The sequence below is a fragment of the Wyeomyia smithii genome, chromosome 2 (assembly GCF_029784165.1).
Source record: "Wyeomyia smithii strain HCP4-BCI-WySm-NY-G18 chromosome 2, ASM2978416v1, whole genome shotgun sequence".
NCBI classification, from domain to species: domain Eukaryota; kingdom Metazoa; phylum Arthropoda; class Insecta; order Diptera; family Culicidae; genus Wyeomyia; species Wyeomyia smithii.
Genome location: NC_073695.1, coordinates 34,546,529 through 34,568,519, shown reverse-complemented (window position 1 = coordinate 34,568,519; position 21,991 = coordinate 34,546,529). Strand labels below are relative to the sequence as shown.

General features: G+C 36.5%; 1 protein-coding gene across 1 annotated transcript; it reads right to left on the bottom strand.

Annotated features, from left to right (window-relative positions):
- Positions 1-7,921: 7,921 nt before the first annotated feature.
- On the bottom strand, positions 7,922-8,763 carry LOC129724387 (protein G12-like). The gene is made up of 2 exons (XM_055679266.1): positions 8,197-8,763; positions 7,922-8,132 (listed from the first exon to the last, which is right to left on the bottom strand). The coding sequence occupies exons 1-2, from the start codon at positions 8,719-8,721 to the stop codon at positions 8,028-8,030; spliced, it is 630 nt and encodes a 209-aa protein (XP_055535241.1). The 5' UTR covers positions 8,722-8,763; the 3' UTR covers positions 7,922-8,027.
- Positions 8,764-21,991: the final 13,228 nt, after the last annotated feature.

The following is a 21,991-nucleotide window of genomic DNA, read 5'->3' as shown; positions in this document are numbered from 1 at the left end:
TAGAGCGCCACCGGGAGGATCAGAGTCCTATAGAGCGCAAATTTCGTACGGATCTGTAGGCTACGGGACCTAAGCTGGCTACGCAATCCGTAATAAGCTCTATTCGTTGCCGCAATCCGTCTCTTCACCTCGTGGCTTTCCTCGTTGTCACATGTCACGAGAGTTCGTTCATTCGACCACTTCGAAAGTATCCCCATCCATCTCCACTGCAGCGCCAACACCCGCAGGATTACGCTCTTCGCCAGCCACCATGCACTTTGTTTTGGCAGTGTTTATGGTGAGTCCAATTCTCGCAGCTTCCCTTTTGAGAGCCGTACAGGCCTCCTCAAGTGCTCTACGGTTAACACCAATTTTATCAATGTCGTCCGCGAAGCCATGTTTGAGCATGTGGGACTTCGTGATGATGGTGCCGCTCCTCTGCACACCTGCCCTTCGTATTACCCATTTTAAAGCTATCTTGAAAAGTAAGTTCGCGTTCGAAAATTCGCCCGCTGTCTTGACGCATGATGTGAAACCGTCAAGCGTCGCATGTAACAGTTTAATTAGTTTTGTTGGAAGCATTATTTGCCACAGCTCGTTGCGTTTCACTGTATCGTACGCCGCCTTATAGTCAATAAACAGATGATGTGTCTGCAAGTTGTGTTCTCGAAACTTGTCGAGGGTCTGTCTCAAGGTAAACATTCGTTGTAGATCGTCCCACTCGAAAGCCGCATTGGTATTCTCCAACAGAGGCTTTCTACAACGGCCTCAGTCGCTGGAACAAAATATGGTAAAGAATTTTATCAGCGGAATTGAGGAAGGTTTTGCCTCGATAATTACTGCAGTCGATCGCTCCCGACTTTGAAAAGTTAGGCCGGTAAGCCGTCCTTCCCAGCGGCTTTGTGGTTCTTTAGCTTTGTGCAAGCATTCTTCACCTCGTCCTATGTTGGTGGGTCTACAGCTTTTTCGTCCTCCCCAATTTCTATCCTGTTCCCCTCGACGACTCTCCTACCTTCCTCACCGTTCAACACCACTTCAAAATGTTGCTAACATCTCCTGGCCACCTGCGATTTATCGGTATTCAGGTCTTTCTCCCTGTCAATACACATGGCTGGTACTGGCACGGTCCGGTTACTGATTTCGTTGATCGTTCCATAGAAGCTCCGCGTGTCGTGCCCGGTGAAACAATTCTCCGCCTCGGAGAGGACGTGATAATAATGCTTACGTTTCTAACGGCGGTGAAGCCTTTTTCCGGTAGCTCTTGCCTCCCGTTATTTCTCCCGCATATGACGCGTCACATGATTAGCCGGTACTAACGTGTTGGCGTAGGCTCGGTTCTTCTATTCCCTCACCTCTAGACACTCAGCATCGAACCACCCACTACACGTGGTTCCCGATGTCATACCTATCACTTCTTGCGCTGTTTCACTGACCACATCATGGATGTGCTTCAACTACACACTTAGATTTTATTGCCGAGAACTCAACAGCTGAGAAATTCAGCGAGATGTTCTAGTTTTCAGCAGAATTTTCCAGAGCTTCGGCAAACAAAATTTAAATACATGCTGGTTTACGGTAGATCGATATATTTACTGAATGTTCGTCGATCGAATATATTGCTGACATTTGTTAAAGTGTTCGCGGAGCTCGATCAGCTGTTGGGAAGTTTGCCGAGATAAATTAAGTGTGTACTCGTTCAGATCCACTCCAGTTGGTTAGACACAAAAACTAATTAAGTAAAAGTAACAAAATATTCGAACACGCAAAACTTTTCCTTATTACTTTAGAAGCAATAGCGCAAAATTGCCTCTAAGGTAACAAACCTATTACTTAAAAGGCAATAAAATTCTTCCCCAGTCAAGTAACAACACATACTGTCATATATTTAGCACATGTTACGGGAGTACGACTATCTAATAATTCAACCACATGCACGATTTTTTCTGTCAGAAACTGCTCCCTTTCCATCTCAAGAAAAAAAAAATTACACACCGTCGCATATGTTGCACATGTTACAAGTTCCTTCAATCTCCAATTCATCCGGTGAGCGTGTATTAGTTCGCTCGTTGTATGCATACGGAGTAGAGAAAGAATATGACAAGAGCTGCCAAGCAGCATTTTCCCCGTCATAGAGTATGCAAACGTTGATGATTTCGAAGACTTGGAATGCGTCTTCAATTGACATCACGATCTGTAAACTGCGTTAGAGAAAAACAAAAACATTCGCTTTCTTGCAAGCTATCCAAAACACATACTCATTGGTTCATGGAAACTCATTTGCACCTGTTTGCAAATACAAAATTCGTGCCCATCCAGAACAATATTCGCAACTTCGGCAACTCTGTTTAGACAGTATAACATATTTTCATTTCAAGTAAACACTGCGGGACGAAACGAAAGTGTTTCTAATTAGACATTTGAGGTTGACGGGTGAGATTCTCATTATGTGTGGATGAAGAGGACAAATATTAATCTGATCGTTGCATCAATACAAATGCAGCGAGTGAAGTTTTGCTAACACATGCATTGCGGTGCTTGGCTGTATGTTCTCCTGCAGAAACACATCCAAGCGTGTGGCCGTCATAATTTTTGTTACTTTTCGGTATTACTATTTGTGTATAATGCGCAGTCATAAGACACAATAAGTAATAAAAAATTGCCCCAAAGTAATAAAATGTTCCCCGTTTGCGTTGGGTGTACTATCCAACAGGTTCACGTAATTTTCACGTTACTGTACTTCTCTTTTGTTGCTAATCTTTTCACAATACGCTTCGGAACCCCATCGATCACCTTTTAGTTGACGAGCTCAAGAGTAATTTCGTCTTCCTTGCGATAGTCCAATGCGGTAGTAGTTTGTGGATGCTGCCAAATTAGTATTCATCTGCTGGAGGCCTAAATGTCTCAGGTCATGTGGAGAAAATGCTGTTCAAGTCACAGTATTAAGGCTTACATTACTACTAGTGTTTTACTAAGTGAAAAAAGTTACTTGATAATAGAAAGTAGCTTCTGTATTTGTTGTTGTCACGGCCGGTCACCAAATTGATTATTGAGTAGTTGTAAAATTCTAGTAGTTAGTGTAATAAAGTTTAAATAGTTTAATAAACGTTGTTAGAGTGTAAAGAGCAAGATCGCGCGAAATGACCTATGGTCGAATATCAACCATTTTGGATTTGAATGAAACTTTGCACACGCATTTGGCTTAGCAAACTGAACATTTTTCACAGATGGAGAGATTTTTTACACCCATGAGTTACATTCTAAAAGGGCGTATGCCTTTTGGCATAAGTTTTATTCGAAGCATTGTGGCCCAGAAACCGTTGGTTGTATAGAAAAACTGTCTGAGAATGAGTTGTAGGGAATTAAAAATGCACCATAAAAAAATACACTGTACAAAAAAAAAATTTTTTGACCAAAAAAATTAATAATAAACCTTAAATTTCAATTAAAAAAATGAGTTGAATTTTTTTTTATTTTTTTTCAAAGAAACTTGACGTTAATACGCAACTTAAAAAAAAAGTTCAGGATGGAGAAATGAAAAATATTTTTTTTTTTGGTAGATTAATTTTTTTATGAAAATTCTGATTCCAACATTTTTCAAAATATTTGTATTCTGATGATTTTAAAAGATGCAAAAAGTCATTTTGAATCAAAAAGTTTGTGGTGGTAAACATTCTAAAAGCATCGGTTTTCGAGTTATTTTAAATTCAAGCTCAAAAAATTATTAATATTTCGGAAAATACACGTTTTTTTAATTTGTCCATGGTTCTCCAGCAAAAACCATACGTTAATTGAAAAGCTTGATCAAAAATATACATTTCATTCTTTGACAACAAAACGTTCGGATAAATAACTCAAGCACTAAGCCTTAGCCTACCTACACGCTCCCCCTTGCCGAATGTTTTATAAAAAAATATGTTTGTCGTGCAACACAACCTACTTGTTTACTAATAAAAACCGTTTGTAAAGTACGCAACCAATAACTACTGGGTTACCTATAATACCTGTTTTCGTATATAAATACGATTGCACTACTCCAGATGTGTTAGTAACAGTTTGCATTTTGTGAAGATAAATAAAGTGAAAATGGAATACACCAAGCCCAAATGCTGTAAACCCTTTCCTGATAATCGGTGCTCATCAAGCTTACGCAAATCAAACAAAAACGTTATTGCAAAATTAAAAATATTGAACAGTCAAGCTCATTTTAATACGTCTTTATCAGTTTGTGATTCGTGTAGTTATTGGAATAATAGTCAAGCCACCATTCATCCCTTAGTTGTTTACTTTTCAGAATCTGGAACACTTAAGAATATCAGCTTCATCATAATATCGGAAGTACTCCATCATGATACTGTTGCGGTTCAGGTGTTCATTGCCAAATTAATGACTTTTTTGAAACAACAATAGAGTTGAAAACAGCGATATTAATGTCTGATGGAGCTGCCTCACAATATAAAAATAGAAAAAACTTTGCAAGTCATTGCAAGTCTTTGCAAGTACGAAACAAAATATAACGTCGATGCAGAGTGGCGTTTTTTGCGACTTCTCATGGTAAAGGCCCATGCGATGCAATTGACTGCATATTAAAACGAATGGCAGGAAATGCAAGTTTAGCTAAAGAACATGAACATCCCATTACAAGCGCAAAAGAATTGTATGATTGTAATAAAAATTCATCAAAAATGTCATTTAGTTGGGTATTATATGAAGAATATGAACAAGGAGTAACAGAATGGAGCAATATTTTCGAAAAATCTATAATAATAACTGCCACACAAAAGCATCACTCTTTTGTTCCGATTTCAGAAAATAAGATACAAACGAAGCTGTTTTCAAAAGATGATTCACTTATGATGTATATAAAATATAAGGTGAAACTAGTTCTGTAAAGTATCTATGTCATAAAAAAATATGTTCCTAAGATGATAAAACTCGAAAATAAATATTTGATTCTAATATATATTTATCTCACTTAGAACATTTAACTCTTTTCTCGAGAACCGTTCACCCAATCGTTTTGTTGTCAAAGAATGAATTGTATATTTTTGATCAAGCATTCCAATGAATGTATGGTTTTTGCTGGAGAACCATGGACAAATTTAGAAAAATGTGTATTTTCCTAAATAATTATAATATTTCGAGCTTTTATTAGAAATAACTCGAAAACCAATGCCTTTAGAATGTTTACTACCACAAACTTTTTGATTCAAAATGACTCTCTGCATCTTTTGAAATCATCAGAATACAAATATTTTGAAAAATGTTTGAATTAGAATTTTCATAAAACAAATTAATCTACCATAAAAAAAAATATTTTTCATTTCTCCATCCTGGACTTTTTTAAAAGTTGCGTATTGACGTCTAGTTTCTTTGAAAAAAAAAAATAATAAAAAAATTCAACTCTTTTTTTTTAAATTGAAATTTAATGTATATTTTTAATTTTTTTTGGTCAAAAAAATTTTTTTTTGTACAGTGTATATTTTTTTTTGGGTGCATTTTTAATTCCCTACAACTCATTCTCAGACAGTTTTTCCATACAAGTAACGGTTTCTGGGCTACAATGTTTCGAATAAAACCTATGCCAAAAGGCATACGCCCTTTTAGAATGTAACCCATGGGTGTAAAAAATCTCTCCATCTGTGAAAAATGCTCAGTTTGCTAAGCCAAATGCGTGTGCAAAGTTTCAGTCAAATCAAAAATGGTCGATTAAAATTTTCGCGTATTTCAAGGCAATTTGAAATGATTTAGCTCTAAAATCTTTTCGAGCCAATGAATTAGCAGCTGTGTAGAACAAAAATCGTGTAGTGAGTGCTTGAATAAAAAGAACTATTCGCATACTGGCGCTTTGGTGCGAAGTTAGGCAACCAGCTCGACTAGATAGGGAGAGCGTAATTTTATTCTACTAGAATTCGGGATTCGCGTCGGAGTCGCAGAATATCGCTATATCGGAAGTCACAACAGTTGTCATTATTGTGAGAAACGTTTGCAGCAGATTGGAATAAAGACATGCTGCAAATTAAAAGTTAAGTAATAAAACTGACTCGAAAAGATAACTGAAACTCTAACAGTTTTTTGTTTCCCTCCGATTAAGGGATAATATTTAAATAGTTGCAAATTTTATTGCTCTATTAAAATTATCTCTAATCAGCACCTGTTAGTATAAAAATCAGTTTGAAATTTAATTATTTTGCTGCCTCTTCTTGGCAGCGTGAACTTTGCGTCAACATCGTGTCGAATGTTAGCACAGAGTAGTACTCAGTAACTTTTTATAATTTATTACCATTAATCTAAATAGAATAAAATCGATGCTACGAATGTTCCTGAAACTTTGATGAACTGCTTTCAAAAACCCTGACCAATCCTGACCTGTTTGCTTCAAACGAAATTTAAACTTTCGCAAATTTGCAGCGAAATAGAATTTTACCATTGATTATTTTTTCTATTTACTCACCCCATCCAAGCGGCAAAGGAACGCTACAAATTTGGAAGTTTCGTTTTCTTTTTTCGCTATCCCTGCCGTGCTTCGCTGCTATTGTATACTATACACTAGACAGAGAGACACACGCACACGGTCATAGTCGAGCAAGTTTCAAACCGTGCATATGTTCGGGAACGGAAAATTTACCTGGCTTATTTTATTTGCACCCGGGAAACTTCGCCTACCGAAGCCGAGCGCGCTGGAAGATCGTAAAGATGGCACGGCAAGCAAACTGGCGAAAAGGCAAAAGTTTGTTTCCTTTTATGTCTATTTTTCCTGCTTGTAGTTTGCACATGCATCCACTTAGCGTCACATCCTCTCCCTTCCCCTCGTTGGTCACCCTCACCTTGTGGTGAACTTTCTTTTTCTCGTTATTATAAGACGAACAGTTTTCTCCCCTGAAGTTTTCGGGTTGATAGTTTGTTTTCTTCTTTTGCTTTCATTTTTATTTTATTTCCACGTGCCAAGGCTGGTAGGGGAGAACTGTACAAGACGCACCAGTTGGGTAAGATGGCCCATGCTATTAATTCCCCACAGTACTTACACATGTGGTTTTTTAAGACGAAATTCTTCGCTTTTCTCATAAAAACCCAGCTTCTCTACAGTTCTCATATAAAAAAGTGTGCTATAATGACCAAAATACTCAAGAAACTGTGCAATTGGCTGTGGCTCTGTCCAACATGTAATTATTCATGAATTTTATTTAAGCTTTTATGATTAACTGACTAGTAAATAATAAAAAAAACTATGGTACCCCTAACCTCTACACTTTTGGAGCTTATAATACTATGAGTATTTCAAACCAATTCACTAAATTTCGTCAACTTTTACCTAAAAACAATCAAAATTAAAATTGGGGCAGAATGCACTATGAAGAGCTTGCAGGAGATTGCTTGACAACTTAGAGCATGTTCCATTATTTTTTATTTTACTTTCGAGACTTCAAGCGCTTCTCACTTCGCGTGCTGATTTCTGCTAGTGGCATATTAGCCTACTGCTTTGGAGCATACTGACCTTTGTTGTGGTGCGTTTTGGTCACGGGCTTGTTTGGCGGCAATGGTAATTTTTATCAAAAAAGTCATTGAAATCGAGTATTTTATAATAAACTTCGTCATAAACATACAACAAATAGATCCTACAATCATCCTACACGTTCAATGTCGCTTTGAAATCATTTGAAGCGCTGTAAATCGCAAAAAAGCTTAACAGGTGCGTTTTGTACAATCCTCCCCTACATCACGATGCAAGCGGGAAGATAAAAGCAACACACGGTCGCATTTCCGATGCAAATTGAGTTAAGCGAAGTGATTCGATGGGTGGGTGCCGGACCTGCAGTAACCGGTAGTTGGAAGCTTTCGTTCGACTTGGAAGCGCTAGGCAGAAAAATTATGCCAGTGCACGCGACGAACTTTTACTTCACGCTGACATGTGAATATACTTTTTGGTGGATACGAAAGACTGGTGTTACAGGTATTTTATTATTTATTTAAAAAAACAAATATTTAGTTCAATTGTACAAATTATTCACCAAAAACGGTGTTAAAGCATATTCAAATCTTTCACGAGTTGCTTAATATCCCCAGCCGAAAAATCCTTTGACGAGCTCGAAGAACTTGTCAACATCGACTCCATGCTCGCGCAGTTTCGCGAGCAGAGATTGCAGTTCGGCGGAATTCTATAATCAAAAAAAGAAAAATTTTTTTTACATTGGAAAATCGAATCGAAAATTCAGAACTTACATTGGCAAAATCCACCAAACTCTGGAAGTCGGTACTCTGGAGCTTCTCAAAGAATGCCTTGAACTCAGCGCTGGTAGCCAGCTTCTGTTCGAACAGTGCCTTCAGCTTGTCCTGGGTCAGAAGAGCCAACACTTCCTCGATCAGATCATTCAGTCCACGGGTGCTGGCGATGCGACGAATAGCGTGACTGGGTTTCACCGGCTTAACTCCGATCAGTTTGGCCAACTCGTTAAGCGCATCGTACACATTAACACCAGCATCTTCCAGATAGTTCAGAACGTCACGGACTTCCTTGAGGGCGAACACCTGATCCCATACGGCAGCAAACTCCGGCCCGGTGATATACTGAACAGCGGCTTGCACTTCCTTGTCGGTTAAGAAGTAACGCATGGCAACACTGACGATTTCATCGACTGGCAGTAGAGCGACAAATTCATCGAAATCTTCCTGCAGGCCACGGCTGGTCGGCTGACTGAGGGCCACCGAGGCGACCAGTGCGAAGGAGACAATCGATAGTAGTTTCATCGTTGCAGCGTGTGTTGTACCAACGGGAGGAAGGTTAATAACTGAATGATAGTTTTTGCTGATTGTGATACCGATTTTTATAGCAAATTATGCTGTGTGTTATCGCCTCATTCGGAAGAACACTTAATCGTTGAGCTTCTCAAGAAGCAGAGTTCCTCTGTTACTAGGGTAACGGGGGTATTTTGGCCCACATGCATATTTTGGCCCACCCGGTAACATTTTACGCATTTTTTCTGATAAATTCAATGGATATTAGAAACCTATGCATGCAACATTGAATAACACACCTAAGAATCATACTACACTATAATTTTCGGCAAAAAACTGGCTCTAGGTAGTGTTATTTTGGAATTAGTTCATACATATTCAAAGTCATGGCTGAGTCAACCCAAAGTCAAGAGGAAGTGGTAATATATAAGTCAACGTCCGGAAGCTATTGTAACAAATATGTATGCTTTTAAAACATTTCGTTGTTGTAGTAACATCAATAAAATATCATAGAAACAGTTTGTATACTCTAACATGTTGGAAAAAGTTGAAAAAGTGGTTAAATGCATGGCCGAAATATGTTTGCCTCTTTCTGAAGCCAACATATTTTGGCCATGCCAAGTTTTACCATCTCTTCGATTACCGTTCGACCGTTGCACGTGAACAAAGAAGCAGCTTGTGACAATTTACAGGTAATTACTACGCAATTTATCACATTTAACGATATGAAATTGGATGAGAATGCCTGTTAAACCGCTATAAGCCAAGTCATTTCATTTTTAGATGCCTAAAGTTTACAAAAATTCACAGCAGAAGGATGTTCTCCTCAAACCCGCTATTTTTGCTCTAAAAATACCGATGATGATCTTAAATATAATTAGTCCGAACTATTTCCATACACGTCTGTCGATATAAAGGTGGGCCAAATTAAAAATTTTGTGGACCAAAATGTGTTTTAGTACTTCGTAGAAATTTTGATATTTCTAGGATATTTTTCAATATATTGCATTGTTAAACGGTGTATATTAAAATAGACACTTTGCTTTTAACAATGGTATAATAGAGAAGGTATTTATGTTGTAAAGTTGTGTTTGTTTTTAATGAACTGTGAGAACACTACCCAAAGCTGGCCAAAATACCCCCGTTACCCTAGTTATTGATAAACTCAAGTGGCCGAATGGATTCCCGTGGTTTGGGGTATCTCACTATCAAGGGGAGATACTTGAGAGTTTATTGATGATAAAAAAGCATGCATGTGTACTACGCACGGAGTCATTCACTAATGGAGTAATGCAATTCCTAGATAAACGTTGACGGCCGAGGACGGACTTTGACACAGTTATTTTCGCATTGAGCAACCGAAAATGTGATAGCGAATTTATTGGCTATCATGTGTGCGACTGTGCCTCGTTTTCGGTAGATAGTGTTTCGTATATTATGACAATAATTTGATTTCAAACAGTGACATTCAATATTCTGTAAAAAAAAGTTCATAGCTGGAAATTTGAAAAAATCATCACAGCGTTAATTCTAGCACTGGTAGCCGGGAATCATTCTCCACAGGACGAACCCATCACGGCAAAATTCTGACCCAATAAAAATTCAAGAAGCAAACTAGTAAAAGTTTATCCTCCACTTATAAGTGCTTTGTAATGACGAATTTAGAGCTGATTTACATAACATTTTATTTTATAATTCATTTCCATCGCCATAATCATCGTTATCATCATCATCATCATCAACAGCAGCAAAGTTCTCCCAGCCGTCATCACGGTAATAATTTTGAACTTGATGAGCTTCCTTTTTGCGCTGCTTTGGGTGCGTTCCTGGCGGTTGGCTGAATCGCTAATGAACATCCAATAAATCTTTCCGCCGCTCGGCGAGGAATCCCGGAATGGCATTAAAATTCACCGTGCGTTTTCATCGCAGGTTTTGCCTCCTCCCGTTTCCCCACCAGTATCAGTAATTGTTTTCTAATTTTCAGTATACTTTTCCCGTTCAAATATTTGCTACTTCGGTACAGTATCGAGTCATTCGTATCTTCTTACACTCGAGTGTTGCTTAATTAGTTCCCACTAAGCGAGTACGATTCTCGCTTAACTGGGTTGACATTTTCTTCCTACATTACCGTCAGCTTGTAATAAATCCGTCCGGCTTGTTTTGAGGCTGAGAAACCCGGTGAGTTTCTCTGCAAACCAACTACATTCCCATAACCCTCATACATGTTTACCCGAAAACGGAAACGTGCCACTCGTCGGAAGCTGCTGTGGTGATTTATTATCGTTTTGCTGAATCTGTGCTTCAACACGATCCGAGACCAAGTCCTGTCGACGTTTACGTCTTCGACGCAGTGGGACGCGGCTGCCGACAAGCGGCAACATATTCATACACGTCTTCACGATCGACCGACCGGCCGCCCAGCCCGACGCCCGCTGACCACGGAAAAGTGTGGAAGTGAACGTGATGACATAATTAGAATCAGGAACGTGATTTATTTGCGAACCACACGGGGCTGGCCAGCGACACCGATTTGCACTGATTGCGAGGGACGTCAGTTTTCAAAACCAAGAACCAGATCCCGCCGGCCCGAAGGATCATAGCCGGCCGTCGCAGATTCGGCGCTAGATGGACCGCTAATTTATTTCGGTCACAACCTTTCGTAATGTAACCTTTCCGTCCACGTTGGGTTGGGTGTTGTGTGGTTTTAGGTGGAGGAAATCCGACTGGTTGTGCAGAATGATCAATGAGCTCCGATGATGGGGTTCGATCCGGCCGGATTGGACAACCGACTCTGGTTCGAGTAGCGGCTAATTGATTTTTAAAAACCGGTCAGGAAATGCGAAGTAGCAAATAATTTCGGATTTTTATTGGGTGATGGAATACTCGAGTAGCATTCCAATTGGAGTCAGATAAAATAATTGTTCTTGAGGAAGGGAAAGAAATAAGTCATTAGCTTTGAATGTTCTTAAGCATAATTGGTATAACAGTTTCGACTAAATTGTAACAAGATTTTTGTAATTTTGATTAAGGCAACATAACAGTTTGTCGTGAACGAAAATATTTCCATCCATTTTCTATAAAAAATAAACACTAAACAGTTATCAGTAAATTGTTGAAAAAGTCATAAAAAAATGATTATTCTAATTTTCTGACGGCAAAGCACAGTAGTGGTCTCAGCTCGAAAAATCGTGATCGTTTTAGATTTGACTGTGAAATATTGATTTTATGTACCCAGTGTCTCCAGCAAGTTTATTCCATATAACAATGCCTTTCTTTTGGCGTTTTCGGGTTCGGGTTCAATCCCCCTAGTAGTTAGAAAAAAAAACTATTTTTTCGAATTTTCAAAATACCAGATTGCTTTCTTCAGCAAAGTTGTGGGAAAATCTATGAGAAAAAGAATTGCTGAGCGCTGTAATCTTCTATCTGTACGTCTGATATGACGTAATAGAGTTTCACGAGGAACACTCCTCAAAATTAGTTTTTCGTCCATAACTTTTTCTGTAATCGTCTCCGCGTATGCGTCGGTAAGAGAGAATAGAGCGGTCGCGCATAACTTTCCGGGGTAAACGTGTTTTCGGCCCAGGTGAGCTTTGCTCGAATATAGATTTTCGGTGTGTTGTGACTTCCGAGGATTATACGCGACTCGTCTGTCAACGCACACATCCTTTTTTTTTTCTTTTTCTTTCTTTTTTCGTTCGTTTCAAACGGCGATGGCCAAGCAAATAGGCCGTTTTTGAAGTTCTTATGCTGACCGCTTGCAGTATGTGTTGAGGGCCTATATATTTACTTTTTTCTTGTTTTTGGTTAATGCATATATGGTTGCTTCGTAACATTGTGTAGACAGCTGAGATAAATCAATGAGAGATACGTTTCGGTAGTTGCATAATGACTTCATAAACAGATTTTCGAATATTTGAGTCTGTCTTGATTAGGTTATAGGTCCGGTATCCTTGCGTGCGCTTTATTTTTGCGGTGTTACATCATCAACCGGAATGAGTTCGGATCGCGTTATGATTTCCGTAAAAGATATAATGAACTCGTACGCGCGATATTTGGTATTATGAACCCGGTATTAGAACTCAGCGCATCGTTGACCAAAACGAAATCTGCTGCAAACCTTACCCTTTTCTCCAACATCCCAGTGATTTCTCGTGGAAGTGCAGAGGTGTTCTCGGCTTCCAATAAAGCGAGTATCACGTCAACATATTCCTATACACACTCCTTCTTTGACCTGCATTCGGATGCGGCCGGCGCTGGTATGGCCTAATATAAAGATTAAGGTCACCAGTTTTTACACATTGAGGATGAATGTTAATCCCAAGCATCATCTATTGGTTCTCTGTGTAATTACAGCTGATCTGGCAATAACGGAGTAGCAACCGCGGGCGGTCAATCATGCTCATGCTCATGCTCTCATAACTTTTTCTGTAATCGTCGAACCGGAGGCACCGAGGACAAGGCACGATCTGGACGACCAAGGTCTGGGAGAACTCCAAGGCTGAAAAAGATTATACGAGACCGGATTCGCCGGAATCCCGCCCAATCTGCACGGAAGCTGGCCAGGAACCTTAAAATGAACCGAGAATCAATCCGCCTGCTTCTGCGCAAGGATTTAAAACTTACACCGTACAAAAAACAGGTGGTTCATGGGGTTACCAAAGCTACAAAGGACAAGAGGTACCAACGGTCGCGGGAGTTGCTCGGTTGGCGCGCAGATGACGAGATTATTTTTTCGAACGAAAAGCTGTTCGTTTTGGAGCAAACAGAGAGAGGCTGGCATCACGGCCAACTAATAATACGTGCCCCGAAAGCTATCCGTTTAGGTTATTAATTTATAAGTGAATTAAGTGGCCAAACTTGTTAAAAAGTGTCAAGTTGTGATCTGTGATGCTTTGTCTAAGTGAGAAAAGTGAAGGTTTTGTGAAAAATACAGTGTTCTTTGCGTGAAAATAGTATTTTTTCCTCGAATTGCAATTGAAAATTGTAAGGCCAGCTAAGTTGCGTGAGTGTGAGTGCCTACTTTGTGCGTCGCGCTAACTAGCGGTTCGTTATTAACATGCGAAAATGGAATGCATGGCGGTGTGAGCGAAGAGAACAATAATATCTGGCGAAAGAGCGAAGAGATTAGTGTTGCGCTGTGCTTGTCGGCGTTTGTTTCGCTGGCATAGGCATAACCAAAATAAAACAGTTGAGTATAAGTTTTTGTATCAAACATTTTAAGAATGTATAGGCTCTGTGTGTTGTGGTTTTTAGCGGGTTTAGGACTTTGCCAGAAGTGTAAATGTGTCATCTGTTGGGTGCACAAAGTGTGGTTGCTTTTCGGTTGCGGGTGGAGTTTTTTTTTATATTTACAAACCAGATTGTACGGTGCACTCTCACAGGTCAAAATTGGCAGTTTTACAATATAGTTTCAAAATTTATCATTCGAGCATGACAATGCGGCATGCGATTGATGCATCGTCTACAATTGTGAGTCCTGGCAGGGCGTTGACATTTTATTCAGTTCTATGTTCTTGTTTTATGATTTTCCTAGCTTTTGGACAAATGTTGATATACATAAGTAACTTTTATTTAATAATGTTGAAATCGTTTTGGGCGTGAAAATACTTCACGACAACTGAACTTTGATTGCAATTATTTTGGCATTTTAATAATAAACTTGGAACTCTGTTTTGTTTAATATGCTTATTTGCATTTTTTTAAGTTTTTGGGCTATGAATGCATGGAACTTTGTCAGTTTTTATATTCAGTAGGTGTCTTTTGTGCGAAACGTCGTGTCGCGTATGCTTCGGTAGGAGAAAATGGAGCGGTCGTCCATAATGCCCCGGTGAAACGCATCATCGGCCCGGGTGAGTTTTGTTTATCTAGGGGTTTCCGGAGTGCAGTGGGCACGCTATTGTTTACTTCGGGGGGGTCAGCTCAGTTTCACGCACGTTATTTTGACAGCGCTCAGTGTAACTATCTTAATACAGCGGTTTCGGAGCTCAATGACCATTACATCGTATAATGCTCGGGTGTGCCTTGTGGGTTTTTGTGACTCGCTCTAACGGTTCTTTGAGCTGGTACCAGTAGTTTGCGTTCGGCGTGCGGTGCGTTTCACGAAATTCATTCGTTTCGAGGTAAATTTTAATAGTTCACGGGATGAAACGCGAAGTTTGGTGTGATACAGACTGTTAACGATTGGTTGCCGATGATACCTAGAAACTTCGATTCTCCTATATGCCGATACAGCGATCGTGATGCGGTTCTTTTTATATCGTCTTCTGATGGCCGGTTGCGCAGAGACCGAGAAATATCCATATCGGGCGCGAATTTGTGTAGAAAAGATCGCACCATCAACCTCGATGGATCCAGATCAATTCCTTTCCACTAACACTAATTCTTTCCTTTGATACTTGTGGATGATGCAGAGGATTCCTCGGTCTCTAGTAGCAACAAGTATTAAACTAACACTCCCGATATCCCTTCCTCTATTGATCTGCATTGGGCGTGGCCAGCTACGTTATTGACCAGTGAAAAGAAAAATCACCAGGAATAGTACACTGAAAATGGCTTGCTACTCCTAGGCACCATTTTGACGGTTCTTTGTGCGATTTCAGCTGGTTCTGGTCAATCGCGGGCAACACACGGGCGATCAAATATGCTATGCTATGCTATGCTATGCTATAACTTTTTCTGTAATCGTCGAAACAGTTCAAGGTATTCTAAGATTTTGTTCATTCTGCTAAACCTCGCATTTTTGTAGAACATGTTGGTTTGATATTTTTATTTGTTGTAAAGATATTTTTTGGCTATTTTCAGCAAAAAACTGTGCAATGGTTTATATTTTTCAATTGTGATTCTAATAGTGATTTTTAATGGCAACTTTTTGGTAGCATCTTTTTGATGGTTATTTTATGGTAATTTTATTTCATTTAATGGCAAATTTTTGACAGTAATTTTCTGATGGTAATGAAAACTTTTTAATTACAAGCTTCTCAAGACAACTTTGTTAGGGCCATTTTTTGAAGGCAATTTTTTCAAAACAATTTTGTTCAAGCAGCTTTTTAATGAAATTTTTTTTGATTGAAACTTTTTGATGGCATTTTTTTGATGACAAACATTGTTTTTGATGGCAATTATTTTAAGACAATTTTGTTAGAGCAGCTTTTCAATGTCAATTTTTTTTAATTTAATTTTGGATACAATTTTACTGAGGCAATTTTAAGTGGCGATGTTTTAATAGAAATCTTGTCAAGACAATATTGCTTTCACAGATTTTTTATGGCAATTATTTGATTGCAATTTTTTCATGAAAAATTTTTATAACATTTTTCTATGGCAATTTTATTATGGCAATTTTTTAATGGCCATTATTTGATACCAATATTTTCAAGATATGTTTTATTGGCTTATCTTTGATCACAATTTATTTGACGTAGGACTACGTCATTGTTTTCTATACTGGATTACACTTTGTGAAATTTAAAATGAAATTGGCAAATGTTGCGTCAGATTTCAAAAGATTATAGCAAGCGAGCGACTCAATAGTCATTTATATGTCGGTTGATAGATAAAATCTGACCCAATTGATTGATATAATGTTCAACATTGTTGCTTTATTGCTTAATGGTGAAAAAAGGTGAAAAGTTCCAAGGTCAAGCTTTCCCATACATTTCCCTCGCTATTGGCTTGCTTTCCAAGCACTATAACATTAACATGGACGGAATAAACTCCACTGCCTACATGTTTTGACTCAACAAAGTGTTCTGGTTTTTTTGCCTTTCTCTAAGCTGCGTGGCCACGCCCTAATGGCAAAAATCTACGTTGAACTCGATACAAAAGACTGCGTGTAGAAAATTCAGCTTCAGTTTAGTTTATCACACAATAGCGAGTGGAGTATAGCTGTTGGAGGTACGCGACATTGAGAAACGAGAGCTGCATACGAGTCAACTTCCAGGCACTGCGGAAAATGTTACCTTTAATTTGCATACGGCAGCAATAGTTACTATAGTACGCTGCAGAATATTTCGCTGGCACAGCTACTGGAGGGCACAGCGGAGAGCAAATTTTATTATGCGCGGCCAAGAAAAATATTCAATACTACCGATGGTGCGATTATCAGCGTTCTGTAGCACGAATTTCTAACTGAAGATTATGGAATCGGTTCTTCTCAGAACTATAGATGCTTGAAGATAAGAGTAATGAGAATTTTCGCAACTACTACTAGTGTAAAATTTTCATGTATTCATGCATCGTTAGTTTTACAATAACGACCATCAAAAATTAACGGCAGTGTCGCCTATGAACAGTTTATCGCAGCATATAATATATACATTTAGTCCTGCGTCACCATTTGATACAACCTCTAGGGCTATGTACCTTGTAGTATTTGGCAAGTTTTCGATGGCAAATTTTTATGACGATTTTTTAAGACAATTTTTTTATGGCAATATTTTTAATAACAACTGTTTGATGGCAGTTTTGGTGGCAATTATTTTTTAAAGACAATTTTGTAAGGACCAATTGAGTAAGTAATTTTTTCATGTTAAATTTTTGAAGTCAATATTCTGTGGTAATTTTTTGCGGACAATATTTTATGACAATTTTTATGATAATTTGTTGTTTATTTTGAAGTCGATTGTTATGGCAATTTTTTTTTCATGGATTTTTTCTGTGGCACTTTTCTGAGGCCTATTGGCCATGGAATTTTTTGTGGCCATTTCCGAATAGCTTTTTTATGGCAAATTTCATAGCAATTTTTTGATGGAAATCTTCTAATGACAATATGTTGTTGACAATTTTGGATGGTTATTTCTTTATGACAATTGTTTCCATGGAGATTATTTCCATGGGAATTTTTCATGGCTGATTACTGGTGGTAACTTATTTATGGCGATTTTTGTTGTAATTCATTAATGGTGATTTTTTGTTGACAAATTTTAGATGGCAATTTTTTATGACAATTTTTAAGGCAGTTTTCTGATGACAATTTTTTGTTGGCAATTATTTCACGGTTTTTTTCGATGAAAAATTATCATAATGAATTTAATAGCAATTTTAAGAGGATAATTTTTATTGCAATTTTTATAGTTATTGTTACAGTAATATTAGGCATTTTTTTTCATGGCAATCATTTTTTTTAATGGGAATTTTTCATGGCTGATATTTAGTGGCAGCTTTTTACTGGCAATGTTTTGATGGCGATTTTGTTTTTGTTTGTTTTAGGACAATATTTTCGGCAATTAATGATGGAAATTTTTCATAGTGACTTTAATAGCAATTTATGATGGAAATTTTTATAGTTGTTTTCCCAGTATTTCTTTTATGGCATTTATTTATTGACAATTTTTATACCAGTTTATTGGTGACACTTATCTGGTGGCAATTTTTCGATGGCAATTTCATGGAAATTTTTTGCTGGCAACTTTCTGATGATTATTCTTGAAAACAGTTTTTTATAATAATTTCCAATGGCAATTTTTTTTCTATGACTATTTTTTATTATAAATTTTTGATGGCAATTGTTTTGTGGTTGTTCTCTGGTGGCAGTTATTTGATGGTAGTTGTTTTGATGCCAATTTTTAATAGTGAATTTTTATAGCAATTTTCAAGTGTGTTTCTCATGAAAATTTTTCAAGACAATTTCTTGATGACAATTTTTTACGACGATTTTTTGATAGCATATGTTCATTGCAATCCTTTAGTGCAATATTTTCATTGCAAATTCTTGACTATTTTTTTATGGTAAGTTTTTTTAAGTCAATTTTGTTTCTGATGATTTTTGCATAGCAATTTTGTATTACAATTTTTATATAAATTTTTTGGGCAATTGTATATAATTTTTTGATGAACAATATTGTGGGAATTTTTACGGTTGTTTTAGGTCAATTTTTTAGGGAAATTTTTGAAGACAACTTTTGAGAGCGATTTTCATGGATTTTTTATATTTTTTAAGGCATTTTTGTGGCAATTTTAATAACATATTTTATGGCGATTTTTTATAGTAAAAATTACGATCAAAAATTGCCAAAAAAATTGTCATAAAAATTGACATGAAGAATTGCTTTTAAAAAATCACCATAAGAAATTTCCACCAAAAATTTGCCACCACTAAATTGCCACCAACAATTTGGTGACAAATTCTCGATGGCAATTTGATACCAATATTTTCAAGGCCTTTTTTGATGGCTTATTATGGCAATATTTTTAATAACAATTGTTTGATGGCAGTTTTGGTGGCAATTATTTGAAGGCAGTTTGTTAATGGCAATTTTTTAAAGACAATTTTGTAAGGACCAATTAAGTAAGTAATTTTTTCATGACAAATTTTTGAGAGCAGTATTCTCTGGTAATTTTTTGCGAACAATATATTGTGACAATTTTGATAGTAATTTGTTGTTTATTTTAAGGTCGATTGTTATGGCAGTTGTTTTTTTCATGGAAATTTTTTGATGGCACTTTTCTGGTGCCTATTATTTGATGGCAATTTTTGTAGCCATATCCGAATAGCATTTTTATGGCAAATTTAATAACAATTTTTTGATGGAAATCTTCTAATGACAATATGTTGTTGACAATTTTTGTTGGTAATTTCATTATGAAAATTGTTTTCATGGCGATTATTTCCATGGGAATTTTTCATGGCTGATTACTTGTGGCAACTTATTTATGTCAATTTTTGTTGCAATTATTTTATGGTGATTTTTTGTTAACAAATTTTGGATGGCAATTTCTTATGACAATTTTTATGACAGTTTTCTGATGACAATTTCTGACGGAAATTATTTCGTTGCATTTTTTTATGGAAAATTATTATAGTGAATTTAATAGCAATTTTTTGAGGGTAATTGTTATTGAAATTTTTATAGCTATTTTTACAGTAATTTTTATGGCAATTTTTTTAATGGGAATTTTCAATGGCTGATATTTTGTGCCAATTTTTTTATGGCAATGATGTGATGGCGATTTTTTATGGCAATTTTTATTGCATTTTATTTATGGTGATTTTTTGTTAACAAATTTTGGATGGCAATTTTTATGACAATTTTTATGGCAATTAACTAACGACAATGATTGCAATTATTTCATGGCATATTTTATACAAATTTTCTGATGGAAATTTTTTATAGTGACTTTAATAACAATTTTAATGGCAATTTTTATTGCAATTTTTATAGTTGTTTTTACACTATTTTTTTATGACATTTTATATTGCCAATTTTTATATCAGTTTATTGGTGATAATTATCTGGTGGCAATTTTTTGCTGACAACTTTCTGATGAATATTTTTGAACGCAATTTTTTTATGATAATTTTTAATGGCATTTTTTTTCTCTGGCTATTTTTTATAATAAATTTTTGATGGAAAATCTTTTGTGGTTGTTCTCTGGTGGCAGTTCTTTGATGCCAACTTTTAATAGCGAATTTTTATAGAAATTTGTAATGGTGTTTCTCATGACAATTTTTCAAGGCAGTTTCTTGATGGAAATTATTTACGACGATTTTATAATAGCATATGTTGATTGCAATCTTCAGTGCAATATTTTCAAGGCAATTTTTGATTACTTTTTCATGGTAGGTTTTCCAAGTCAATTTAATTTCTGATGATTTTTGCATAGCAATTTAGAATGACAAATTTAATCTGAATTTTGGAGGCAATTTTATATAATTTTTATAACTATATAATTTTATATAATTTTATATAATTTTATATAATTTTTTGATGAAAAATATTGTGGGAAAATTTTGAATGATCATTTTTATGGTTGCTTTTATGGCAATTTATTGAGGAAATTTTTGAAGGCAACTTTTGATATTTAATGGCGATTTTTTATAGTAAAAAATTACGATCAAAAATTGCAAAAATACTACAAGGTATGCAGCCCTAGGGTTGTATGAAATGGTGACGTGGGACTGAACTCTGCAGTTAGGGTTTCTTTTATTACAAAATATACAGAGTCTGCTAACAGAATCAATGTGTTTGCACAGCGACTGTACGTATTTTTATTTTTAGCCTCCCCTGTAAAGATATTTTTGAAATATATTCAACAACACTCGAAAGAATATCGTTTATATTTGGCGATATTCTGCCTGTAGTACTTTTTTATTCAAACAACATGTATTTGACAAGGCACAAGCATATCGTGCTTGTTGAAGAGGCACCAAGAATTTCTCGTAATGTGTCAAAGTCAGAATTAACTCTATATCCTCAAAAACCAAATCCAATAATACTGACGTTATCATGATGAATGGTTTTGTCTTATTTAACTCTGATTAAATCAAATCTATAATATGGACCTTACTTTCAAAATAATATGGAAGCCGTTACAGAGGTTCATTAATTGACAAACATAAGAAGATATGTTAAACAAACTTATCATTAAGTTCCAACAAAAAAACGTAGTAATCTACAATTCCTCTTTTGTTTTTTGCTCGACTATTTTTTTTCAGTTGCCTACAACTACACTCGCTTTATTACGAAGACAGCTCATATACGTTTATTATGGTAAAGCTTAGAATAATTACATACCATCTAACAATTTTGAGATGTAAAAAAGGATTCTGAATGAATCTTAGTGAAAAACCAAAAAGTCACAAGCATTCGCAGGCTCTTACTCTTCCATAAATGTGTATATTTGGAAATTTACACTTTCGATACCATCTGGTCACAATTACTTGGTGAATATCGAAGATAAAATAAAATAAATATCCGTTGCAAAAATTTACAATTCTTGTTGAGTAATTTATGGTAATAATATTTAAGAGATAAACTTTCAATCACCACCAACAGCAGCATTGCAGCTTTTCCTCGATTGCACACGAATAGAAATGTACCAACGAAAGTGTACCACTGTGATATGAATTGTACCGCTGCAGTACGAATAGAAGTGTACCACTGAAATGTACGAATGTGCGGTTTTTTACTCCACTGGTACTGTTGCTTTTACCGGCATGTTTTCTTTCAAGGCATCAGTTGCTATTACACTGTAAAAAATCGACACGTTACTTCCAAGTTGATTCCACTTACTTCTGTGCCAATAGATGAAACATTCCATATTCACGTGGAATACACTTGAGTTTCAGTTCACAGCATAAAATCAAGTGTCTTACACTTCGGTTTGCCATGTCATGCACACCAAAATCAATCATTTTACACTCAGATTTCAATGGTTACACACGTCAAATGCCAAAAAACATTAAAATACCGTAGATTCCAATAAAAATCGATATGGGTTGACATAATATAATGATTAGGTTAATTTATTGACATTCATATGTGAAGAGCATTAGGGATAAGCG

What these genes read in the sequence shown, in the direction of transcription:
- LOC129724387 (XM_055679266.1), bottom strand. Translation starts at nt 8,721, where the DNA reads ATGAAACTACTATCGATTGTCTCCTTCGCACTGGTCGCCTCGGTGGCC. An exon ending in GTTTGGTGGATTTTGCCAAT is followed by an intron (nt 8,133 to 8,196) that starts GTAAGTTCTGAA and finishes TTTTGATTATAG; the next exon opens with AATTCCGCCGAACTGCAATC.